A 12,410-nucleotide genomic window follows, 5' to 3' on the forward strand; every position below is an offset into this window, starting at 1 on the left:
TGATGTAATGATTTATGAATATAATGTGGGATAATTAAGCTAGTGGACACATCCAGAAGCTCAGCTCTTATTCAAAGTACTAGGGATAGTACCCAGTGCCCTAAAGATAATAATCATTCTCTCTATTCTTGTTTTTTGGTTTTGCTTGTTTTTTGTGGTACGAATGAGTGGAGAGCCTTTGAAAGGCTTTGAAAGAGCTCTGCCACTGAAGTGTCCCTCTCTTCTATAAAAATTTAAGACGAGGTCTCATTAAGGTGTTCAGTTCAGCCTTGAATTCATGATCCTTCCACCTTACCTTCCAGAAGACCTGGGGATTACAGGCATGAGACCTTAGGTTTTCATTAGAGGAATGGCAAAGAATCTGCTGCCATCTTCAGTAAATCAAGAGTGGAAAGTTCTAGAAAGCCGTCTTGAGAAACCACAAAGCATTTCCATACATAGAAATTTCACCATGCTTAGTCATCAGCAGTTTGTGCATGTAGCAATTTTCTTAGAAAACAGGGCGTAATTACATACACTGTGTGCAGCATTTTGACATTTAATGGTGATGATTATCAAAATTCTTCCCAGTTTTACAGCGTCTTTGATTTGTATGTGTATTTTATGACCATCACTTTGAGTTGTACAGAGCATGTACTGTCTTTTTATGGCACACAACTATGATCTTAGGAGTGCTAAGAATAGTTTATTAATGCCCGGGGCATCGTTGAAGCCTACCTAATACCTTTGATTTACTAAAGTCACAAAAGTTATGTTAGCTTGTTTTATGGATATGACTTTAGCCATATGATAAAGCACACTTGGTACAGGTGTTCTTCATATCTGGTCCGCTGACATCTAAGAAATCCAACTCTGGGGTCACAGAGAAAAGGAGCAAAAACCCTAATAAAACCCACATGCTAACCATTAACATTCATTTACCAAAGCTTGCTTAAACTCTTGTACCCTTAAAGCTAATTTCATCCAATTGCCTTTTAATTATAGTCCCTTGCTTGGAGTTGCAAATATAATGGGTTTTTAATGTAACTTGCACTGTTCTGTGTCCAACCCAGGATGTAATCATGCAGTTTATTCAGTCAGAGCCAGTGCATGGGGTAATCACTACACAAGTGCACATGGATGTCTGCACATGCATACACCCGCAGGAGAGAGTAATGTAGAAACCTGACAAGCTGGGTATGGTGGTATATAGTGAGATCCAGGCCAGGCAGGTTACAGAGCGAGATCCAGTCTCAAAAATTCTCCTTGGTGAAGAGCAGTGTAGATGGTTCGTGTGCAAAACTTACTCCTTCACAAAAAAAAAAAAAAAAAGATTATTTATGTGTATATTTATGTGCACATTTGCACAGGTGCTCAATGAGGCCAAAAGGTGTTGAGTCACCTGGAAATGGAGTTATAGGCAGTTTTAAACTGCCTGATGTGGGTGTTGGGCGAAGATTCTGAGTCCTCTGAAGAGCAGTATCAGCTTTTGCATATAGGTGGGAGGAATTAATAGTGAAAACAGCAGCAGACAAGCAGTGGTAGCACAACCTTTGATCTCAGCTCTCAGGAGGCAGAGGCAGGATGATCTCTGTGAGTTCAAGGGCAGTCTGGTTTACAGAATTCAAGAACAGTGCTATACAGAGAAATCCTGTCCCCCCCAAACAAAAAGTAAACAACAAAAAAACCAACAACAAAAAAAAATGAGTGAAATTCTATAAAATTAAAGAGCTTGTCCACAGCTAACAACCAACAATCTCAGCAGCCTGTAATCCCAGCACTCGGGAGGAGGCGATCTGTGTTTCCAGGCCAGCCAAGGATACAGAGAAACCTTGTCTGGGGTGGGGTGGGGAAGAAAAAAAAAAAAGGACATAGAAATGCAAAAATGCAAATTCTAACCACAGGGAAGCTATCCTACTTCTGTAATCACAGCATTCCATTCTGGGACTGAGAAGGGAGGATTGCTGAGAATTTCAAGCCTGGCTGGACTATACAATGCTTCCAGGCAAGTCCCATAATATGCAAATAAAGTAAAATTATAATAAAACCTAAACAATTAGACTCACACCTGTAATCAGATGGAGGCCGCAGGGGTCAAGAGTTCAAGACCCTTGGCTACTGAAATTTGTTTGGGTCTTGTTGGGACTGACAGCCTGATTCAAAAGAAAATCATAGTGCTCTTGCTTCATACCAGGGAGGATGGCTTTTTGAAATTTATGTTTTAGATTATTTTATGCATGTTTTGCCTGCATGTGAACCATGTGTATGCCTGTGCCCTTGTACGTCACAAAAGAATGTTGGATTCCTGGAACTCAACTCGTGGGTGGTTGAGAACCATCCATGTTCTTGGACCAAATAAGGGCCCTCTGCAAGATCAAGTGCTTTATTAATTGTTGAGTCATGAAGGTGATGGGAAGCAAGTACAGAAAAACAAACCCTTCTGTTGGAGTGGTGGTAGTACATGCCTTTCTTTAATCCTAGCACTTGGGAGGCAGAGGCAGGCAGATCTCTGTGAGGCCAGCGTGGTCTACAGACCAGCCTGGTCTAGAGAGTGAGTTCCAGTACAGGCATGTCTACAGAGCCCGGGCTCGAGCCTAAGCCCAAACCCATCCCCACAAAAGAGAGGGAACCCTTTGAAACTGTGAAGAATGTAGCGGAATCCTTGGAAAATAGCTTGGAGGGTCCTCAAACAAACAAAAAGCAAAAACTAAGCAGGACTACCATGTAACCCAGCCATGCCATTCTTATACCTAGACTCCTTTATTGTTCACAATAGCCATATAGAAGCAACACACACTAGTATATTGTTTGTGTTTAAGGGGGAGGAGGGTGTACAGCTCATAAACAACACCAGGCAGTAGTAGTAAACACCTTAAATCCTAACACTTGGGAGGCGGAGACAGGCAGATCTCTGTGAGGCCAGCCTGGTCTACAGACCAAGTTCCAGGACAGGAAGGGATACAGAGAAAGCCATAAAAAAGGGGGAGACAGCCTTTTGTAATGTGAAAAGTCCTGGAGGACACTATATTAAAAGAAAAAAAAATGAATACCAACAGAAAAATAAATACTTGTGTTAAAACAAAGAAAACCAAATACACTAAAATTGTTTTCTTTTTATCACCAGAAGTAGGGAAGCAGAGAACAAACAGAAGCTGGCAAAATACACTTTCAGCTGTGTAGGAAAGTCTAGCAATCTAATATGCCTGTGATATGTCTGTTCTTATGGGTTCCTAGCATTGGATGCTCTTCTAGAGGACCTGGGTTCAATTCCCAGCACTTACTCCAGTTCCAAGAGATCCAATGCTCCATTTTGGCCTCTGCAGACATTGCACTCACATGGTGCACAGACACACACGAGAAAGCAAAACATCACAAATTAAAAAAAAAAAAAAAAAAAGATGGAGAAATAGTGCTTCCACAGCAGGTCAAATCCCAGCACCCATGTGGCAGCTCAAACTGTCTGTAACTGCAGTTTCAAGGGATCTGACACCCTCACACAGACCTAAATGCAGGCAAAACTACCAATGCAATAAAAATTAGAAAAACAAAATAAACCACAGAAAACTATTTTAGATGTGAGCCCTTAATATCTAGACTGGTTGGCATTATCTTCACTTTCCTACCCTTTTGCCATTCCATCTACATCTTTGGGGAGAAAAGATCTTAAAGAAGAAATGCCAGGCTAGCCTATTGCTTCATCCGTATTTTCTAAGCCTCAAAAATCCAGGTATGAACATCTTGTAACTTTGGAGACTTTTTCTCATGAAAGGAACATCCAGCAGACCAGTGTCTATAAGAAGAGCTCATCTGATCCTTCTGAATCTCAGCTCTGAAGAGCTTGCACCCTAATCTTAGCATCTTTTGTCTGGTCTTTAATCTCCACTCTGAAACTAGAATCCATAAAGGACTGAGTCAGACACAAGGCTGCAAAAGCAAACACCAGACAGACACATGATCCATCACCTTGATTAAACTCATCGTAAGTTCTGGATGCAGGTGTTTGCTTTAGAAGAAAATTGAAATTTATGGATGGCTTTTGTACACTAGTTTACTGATATTAACCTGGAGTCTCAGGATCCACATTCCTATAAAATGGTAGCAGAACTGCTCTACAAATATATCCTAAATAGTTGACATTCTCTCATAGCACATATTAGCAATAACTTCACACTGAAGTCAAAATGCAAGCCCTGATTTTTATTATTTTTTTTATTTATAGATTTATTTATTACAATTTATTCACTTTGTATCCCCACTGCAGCCCCATCTCTCATCTCCTCCCAGTCCTACCCACCCTCCCTCTTCTCCCATTATCCCCTTTCCCTAGCTATTTGACCCTGGGTAAGCCCTGATTTTTAAAGATATGTCTATTTTAAATTTTGTCATTTGTTAAAAAAAAAAAAAAAAAATCAAGATTAATCTTCATTCCTTCTTTTTTCTAAAAGATGTACTGTAATTTCCAGGGGTATGGTAAATCTTCAAAATGCAGTGGCATTTTAACTAAACTGGATTATGGCATTATTAACAAAGCCAAATTATGGACATTGAATAGTGAGTCAGGGGTACATTTAAAGTTTGATGGCTGTTTATTTTCTGGCCAGTCTTTGATTGTTCATTTATACTACTTGTATAAACAGTTAAATCCTAAAATAGTCAGACTTTTATTCCAGCTCCCTTTTCCTCTTTGTACATATTTAACCACTTTGAATTCCTTCCCTAGCATGCACCATCTATTGAAAACAAAATTCTTTAACTGGGTCAAGAGTACTGCACAAAATTTATGGGTTTGTATCCTCCTTAAAATTTACACATTAACTGGGCAGTGGTGCACACCTCTAATCCCAGCACTCAGGGAGGCAGAGGCAGGCGGATCACTGTGAATTTGAGGCCAGCCTGGTCTACAAAGTGAGTCCAGGACAGACAAGGCTACAGATAGAAACCCTGTCTCAAAAAAAAAAAAAAAAAAAAAAATCACATATTCAAACTTTACCACCCAGTACCTCAGAACCAGAATCAGAATGTGTTCTTATCTGGTCTTTTTAAGTAATTAAGATGAGGTCTTCAGGTTTGTTACTCAGTATAATGGAAATCTGAATAGAAAACAAAGTGATGTTAGGTGACTCCGGTACAGCAGGTAAACAAAATCTTGGTGTGACCCTTTGATTTGGGACCTGTGGCTTCCTAGCCTCCATAATAAGAGAATGCATTTCTGGCCATAACAAGAGAATGCATTTCTGGCATTTGAGGCACTGTAGCGAGGAACTTCAGAAATTTTATAAAGCACTATTGCAAATCATATCAAAATAGCTTTGACAGCTTTTCCCCAAAAGACTGGTGTTTCTTTTTTTTTTTTTTTTCTTCAGAAATTTAACCCATTTCTGGAGTTTCATATTTTTATTTTGAAACACCTGAAATCTCTAGATGGACCAACTTTAGCTTATAACTATTTACATTCAACTATATTATAGTTTGATACAACGAGAAAAACAAAAATCAAAAATATTTTAATTTAAAAATGAGTAAGCATTCATTTGTTAACTACTGCCAAAGTTATTTATTTGTTAGGATTACCACATCTACCATGAAGCACACCTTTAAAAGTAAATGCTAGGCAATTAGGAACTGCATAATTAAAAATCAGTGATTTTCTATGAACTATGGAAAAAAGCCCATCACATTCAATAATGTAGCATATACACTAAAGATTATGCTTTTGAATTGACTTCATCATTGACTTTTCTGTTAGAACTACACTATAGAATATAAAGAAAAGGTCTTAAAATTGTATAATGAAGTATAAAAAAAATAAAAGTACACCACCTAGAGTTGCAAAATTATCTTAGCCATAGAATCCTTCCCTACAAACAATAATCTACAATGCATGGATGTCCAATGACTCCCCATGCAGACTGCCCAGCCCCAGGACATTCTGTCTTGGTCTTCAGCATCTCTTCCCTGCCTTTGCATGGGTTAGGATGTGAATCTTCATGTTATTTGACTGAACAAACCTCTTCTGACAGTCCTCAAAGGGACACATGTAAGGCTTCTCACCCGTGTGGATGCGGACGTGCGTGCGCAAGTTGAAATCTAGCGAGAAGCGCTTCCCACACCCTTCAAAGGTGCACTGAAATGGCTTCTCTCCAGTGTGAACCAGAAAATGTCGCCTTAGTTTCGAGCTCTCCATAAAAGCCTTTCCACACTCCGCACACACGTGCTGCCGGGGCCCATGAACAAGCATGTGCTTCCTCAGGGCAGTTTTATCCCGCAGCTTCTTCTCGCACCCGGCGTGGGGGCACTCCAGTGTCGGCAGCACAGCACTGTATTCCCCACCCTTTGGCTTCCCTCCAGAAAACCCAGCAAGCTGCTTATGAGCCGGTAAACCCGGGAGCTGCCTGCTGCTCCTGGGCTCGGAACACCCAAGTTCCGAGGTCGTGCCAACAAACTGCTGAGGCAGCTCTTGCTTGGCCTCTCTTTCCTCTTGTTTCCTCCCCTTTGTCATGTATTCCAAAGAACACTCAAGAAGGGAACTCGCTTCCAGAACATGGCGAGAAAGGTCTTGTTCAGCTTGCTCTAGGTTTTCGAAGGATTTAAAGAGTAAATCCTCTTCCAAAACGGGCTCAGAAAACTCCCCCATCACGATGCACTCTATGTAACCGTCAACGAAGTCATCTTCCTCAGCGGCGGGGCTGGCCCCACTGTACACATCTTCATCCTGGACGGCGTACATTATGTATGGAGTTTCCACTCTAGTCTTCGGGCCTTGCCTTTCCTCGTCTTGTTTTAGGTTCGCTCTGAGGGCTCTTCCCCCAGGGCTGTTCTGGCCACTTGACTCTGCCATTTTCTTCATCTGCTCCACTGCGTAGTCTTAGCCGCTTCCTTCTTGAAAGGCAGCCCTGATCGATCCAAAAAAGTCACCACAGGCAAACACCTGCCTTACATAAGAAAGAGCCTTAAGTTAAAATATATTCCAATACTAGAGCCACTGTAACAAAGGGACTTCAAGCCTGGCATGGCGGCTCTACCCTGTAATCCCAGCCTGTACTCCCAGCAGTACTGCCTCAGGGAGGCAGGCGAAGGCAGATCTCTGTGTGTTTGACACCATCCTGGTCTACAAAGCAAGCCTATGACAGCGAAGGCTACACAGAGAAACCCTGTCTCAAAAAACCAAACCAAACCAAACAAACAAGGAGTGGGGATGTCTTCAGTAAATGGTTATGGGCAGTGGGATGGCTCACCAGGAAATTGCCTACCACTCAGCAGAGTTTGATCCTTGGACAAACGTGGTAGAAAAGAAGGAACTCAAGATTGTCCTGACCTCCACCAGCAAGTCACACCTTCAAGTGTGTGTGCGTGCACGTGCGCACACACACACACACACACATGCACTAAAGTTATGTGCACAATGGTTCACCACCTGATCATTTCATTAGATGGCTAACAAGCCTTTGACAAAATTCATTCTTCATGATAAATCTTGGAGATTAGGGATACACGGAAACTCCTCAACATAGGCAATTTACAGCAAGCCTATACTCAAAGCAATGCCAATAAAATCAGGAACACCCGAAACACCTGTCTAGATACAAGAGCAACAAACAAACAAACAAACAAACAAATCCAGTAGCCCTCTTATATACAAGTGAGAAACATACTGAGAAAGAAATCAGGGAAAAAAAATAACCTTCATAATAGCCATTATATATATATATATATATATGTAAGATAATATATTACATATAAAATAATATATATAATCTTGAGGTAACCCTAACTAAGCAAGTGAAATACATATACAACAAAAACTTCAAGTTTTTGAAGAAAGAAACGAAGATATCAGAAGACAGAAAGATCTCCCATGCTCATGGATGGGTAGGCTTAACATAGCAAAAATAGCTATCTTACCAAAAGCAATCTATAGATTCAATGCAATCGCCATCAAAACGCAATTCTTTACAGACCTTGAAAGGACAATATTCAATTGCATATGTAAAAACAAAATACCTGTACAGTAAAAGAACTTCTGGAAGCATCACCATTCCTGATTTTAAGCTGTACTACAAAGCAATAGTAATAAAAAACTGCATGGTACTGGCATAGAAACAGAAACAAGAGCCAGGAGAGGAGGCACAGTCCTGTAATCCCAGCACCACACAGAAAGACTGTCTCAAACAAAACAACACCAATAAAACCCGAAAAGCAAAACCAGAAACGGACCATGAAATTGAATCAAAGACCCAGATGACTGTCATACACCTATGGACACAACCGGATACAAGAAAAGGAATAGCCTTGAGTGCACTGGCACAGAGAAAATTCCTAAGCAGAACACCAATAGTGCAAGCACCAAGAGCAACAATTAGTAAATGGGACCTCATGAAACTGAAAAGCTCTTGTAAGGCAAAGGACATTTCAATAGGATAAAGTAGCAGCCTACAGAATGGAAAAAAAAAAATTTGGATTTTTTTCCCACATTGACAGAAGGCTAATATCCAAAATATATTTAAAAAAAAAATCAAGAAACTAGACCTTAACAACCAAAAAATCCAATTAAAAAAAAATGAAGTACAGATCTAAACAGAGAATTCTCAGGAGAAGAATTTTACTCAAATAGATAAGAAACACTTTAATTACTTTGAAATGACACCTTACATCTGTCAGAATGGCTAAGAGCAATAACACAAGAGACAGCTCATGCTGCCAAGGATATGGAGCAAGGGGAACACTCCTCCATTGCTGCAACTTGTAGGCTACTATGGATATCAATATGGAGGTCCCTCAGGAAATTGTGAATCTATTATGACCCAGGAATACCATTCTTGGGCATATACCCAAAGACACACTATCCTACCACAAAGACACTTGCTCAACTATGTTCATAGCAGCTTTATTAATAAGAACACCCAAAACCTGGAAACAATGTAGATGTCCTTCAAGTGAAAAATAAAGAAAATGTGGTACATTTACACAATAGAATATTACTGTTGAAAACAAAAACAGAACAACAAAAAATTGAAACCCAGCTATAAAAAAGACATGTAATTCTCAGGCAAATGGATAGAACTAGAAAATAATAACCCTGAGGCAATCCAGACCCAGAAAGACAAACATGGTATGTATTCACTTATAAGTGGGTATTAGCTGCTAGTTAGCTGTCTACAATCCAGACACAGAGAGGCTGAGGAACAGGGATGGCTCTTGGGCGGAATGCATGGACTTCCCTGGGAAAAGGAAAGAGATTTTGTGGAGTCAGGAGGGGTGAGGTGGGATGGGAGACGGGGGATGGGGGACAGGGGATGACTGACAGGATGGAAACAGGAGGAATCAGGTTGAGGAGAGGGGGACAAGGAAAGCATACTGGAAGAGATGACTGGAGCTAAGCGGCATTTGGGGGTGATGTGAAAACCTATGGCAGTGGAAACTTCCTGGAATCTACCACAGTGACCCTATTGAGGACTCCTAGTAATGGGGGAAATGGGGTCTGAAATGGCCATCTTCTGTACCAGACAAGTCTTCCATGTCTGACATTGCCTGGATGGCCAGGAACCTAGGGTAGAACCAGACACACACACACACAAAGTCAATGAAATGATTCCTAATGATATTCTGCTATATGCACAGAGAGGCTTCTTTAAGCAGTTTATGGGAACAGAAGTAGAGACCCAAAGCCTAACGTTGAACAGAGCTCAGGGAACCCCTCAGAACAAGGGTAGGAAGAATTGTAGTATCCAGAGAGGTCAAAGACCCCTGGAGAACACAGCCACAGAATCAACTAAGCAGGGCTCATAGTTGCTCAGACTGAGGCAACAGCCACGCAATAGCCATGTATCCCAAATGGGTTATCTAGGTACTCTGCATGCATGTTATGGTTGTTTAGTTTGGCGTTTTCTGTGGGACCCCTAACAGTGGGAGTATGGGGGTGTATCTCACTTTGAGTCTGTTCTTGAGATCCTTTTCCTTCCACTGGCTTTGCTTTGTCCAGACTTGGTATGTGAGGGTTTGTGTCTTGTTATGCCGTGTTCAGTTGCTATCCCTTGGAGGTCTCTCTTTTCTGAAGGGAGATGGAAGAGGAGCAAGTAGAACTGGAGGAGAGTGGAGGAGGTGATGAGGGGAGTGGGAGGAAGGGAAGGGGGAATCTGCAGTCATGAAGTAGTGTGTGAAAAAGGAATAAAAAGGAAGAAACAGTTTACAACTCACACTGCAAAAATAGTGACCACTAACCAGGGGGTGGTGGCACACACCTTTAACCCCGGCAGTTGGGAGGCAGGGGCAGGTAAATCTGAGTTTGAGGCCAACCTGGTCTACAGAGCTAATTCCAGGACTGTCAGGGCTACTCAAAGAAACCCTGTCTTGAAAAACCAAGTGACTGCTTTACACCAACATAAAAGAAAATGAATTGTGACCCTGAACATACCTGAACATGTGGAACTCTCCAGGGGGCCACATAACTTCACTGCTAGGACTGACACACTGCTCATGATTCATGAGTAAATAAACATACAATCTACACCCGCTATGGCACAGATTCTTCATAAGCGTATAAAACGGCAAATGTGGACTGAAGGTGTGGCTGAGTTGGTAGAATGCTCACTAGAGTACCCTTAGCCGGGAGTTCAATCCTTAGCATAGCATAAAATGACGGTGGTAGTACAGGCTTGCAACCCTGGCAGGGCAGCAGAAGTTCAAGGTCATCCTCAACTATACAGTTTGTTTGAGCCCAGCCTGAGCTAGGTGAAACCCTGCCTCAAAAATAAGCAGTGCATTCCAAATACTATTAAGTTGCAAAGAATGGCGTGATAAACTAATAAAAGCAATTGCAGAAAGTATAAGTTTGCAATTTTAAACAGAGTACCAAGGCAAGGCAACCAAGGCAGTTGATGAAAAAACCTGGAGGAAATGCAGAGGGACGGTCCCACTGTCTCTCAGATGTAGGAGCTGGGAAAGGGAAATGAAATGACGCTTGTAAGGTGCATGGCACACAGTAGGTGCTGTGCATGTGTGTGAGTGGGTACTACTCTATTTCTCTGTACTCATTCTACACTGGAACCGGCTCCTTTTAGTAGGGCAGACACAGTAGCTACCATTATCATTGTACAGAGTCAGATACAAGCTTTGTAGGTTCCATCTGTCTGTCTAAACTATTCTGCCTTGATGAAGTGGGAAACAATTACAGTGGGTAAAACATATTTGGATGTTTCTTTTTTGTTTTTCAAGACAGGGTTTCTCTGGGTATCCCTGGTTATCCTGGAACTCACTTTATAAACCAGGCTGGCCTAGAACTCAGAGATCTGCCTGCCTCTGCCTCCACCATGCACCGCTTAAATGTATTTGGGAATGAGGATGCTGTTACAATAAAATAGGGAAAGGCAAGATTTCATTTCTGGACTGTAGTTTTCTGGTCCATTATTCTAGAAGATTCACTGGGATCCAAAAAATAAAACACAAAATCTAGGGTAATTTGCATGTCTTGAGAATTTAAGGCAAAATAAAGTCACATGAAAATCTAGCTCTACTTTCCCATCGCTAAAAAAAACAAAACAAACAAACAAACAAAAAACCTAACCCCAAACCAAAACTACTAGCACCACTAGCAAAACCATTTAAAGGTGCAACAAAAATATGTTACTGCTGCATTTCTAGCTGCCTTTTGCCTAATGTTCAAATTGTATGCCCGATAAAAGATCTCTATTATTCTGATGTCTTACTGTAGGAACTGAAATTAAATGTTCTTTAAATAAGGGCAAATGTGAATGCTGTAGGCTGAGAATTAATAGCTTAAAACTACTTTAAAATCGCTGTTTAAAAAAAAAGGCATCAACAGAGCCACAGCATTCACTTTGGGGAAAAAAATAAATACATGAAACAGAAATAAAGCATGCCAGGGCAAGGGTTTAAATTTTCTCAAAACTTTATATATATAAACATGTTACAAATGCTGGCTAAAGGCTTAATGGTACAGTGTAGTGCTTGTTTAACATGACCAAAGCTTAGGCTGGATGCCCCTGCCGCCCTCCCAGGGGAGAGAAGGGACTCAACCCCCAACATACACCTATTTTTTAAACTGATAACAAGGCTGTATACAAGAATACTTAACAAGCAAAATCTTAGCCCATGATCAAGTCTAGGATGATATACAAAAGCCGTTCTCTCTCAAAAAATCCATCTAATTAAGTGCAGCTTGATTTGATTCTCTTTTCTCTCCAAGCTTATATCTTGCCATCTCTATTTCTTCTAGTTCTCCCTTGATTAGGGAGGCAAAGGCAGGCAGATTTCTTTGAGTTTGCGGTCAGCCTGGTCTACAGAACAAGCTTCAGGACAGCCAGGGAAACCCCTGTCTCGAAAAACCAAAAAGTGAGTTTACCAGGCCAGGCAGTAGTGGCTCATACCTTGAACCCAGCACTCAGGAGGCAGAGGAAGGTATATCTGTGGGTTGA

At 41.1% G+C, this 12,410-nt stretch overlaps 1 protein-coding gene across 1 annotated transcript; it reads right to left on the reverse strand.

Moving 5' to 3' along the window:
- Positions 1-5,920: 5,920 nt before the first annotated feature.
- Positions 5,921-10,454, reverse strand: Zfp42 (ZFP42 zinc finger protein). Its single transcript, XM_021647610.2, has 2 exons — positions 10,391-10,454; positions 5,921-6,834 (listed from the first exon to the last, which is right to left on the reverse strand). The coding sequence occupies exons 1-2, from the start codon at positions 10,452-10,454 to the stop codon at positions 5,921-5,923; spliced, it is 978 nt and encodes a 325-aa protein (XP_021503285.2).
- Positions 10,455-12,410: the final 1,956 nt, after the last annotated feature.

This window comes from Meriones unguiculatus, chromosome 4 (assembly GCF_030254825.1).
Source record: "Meriones unguiculatus strain TT.TT164.6M chromosome 4, Bangor_MerUng_6.1, whole genome shotgun sequence".
Lineage (NCBI taxonomy): Eukaryota > Metazoa > Chordata > Mammalia > Rodentia > Muridae > Meriones > Meriones unguiculatus.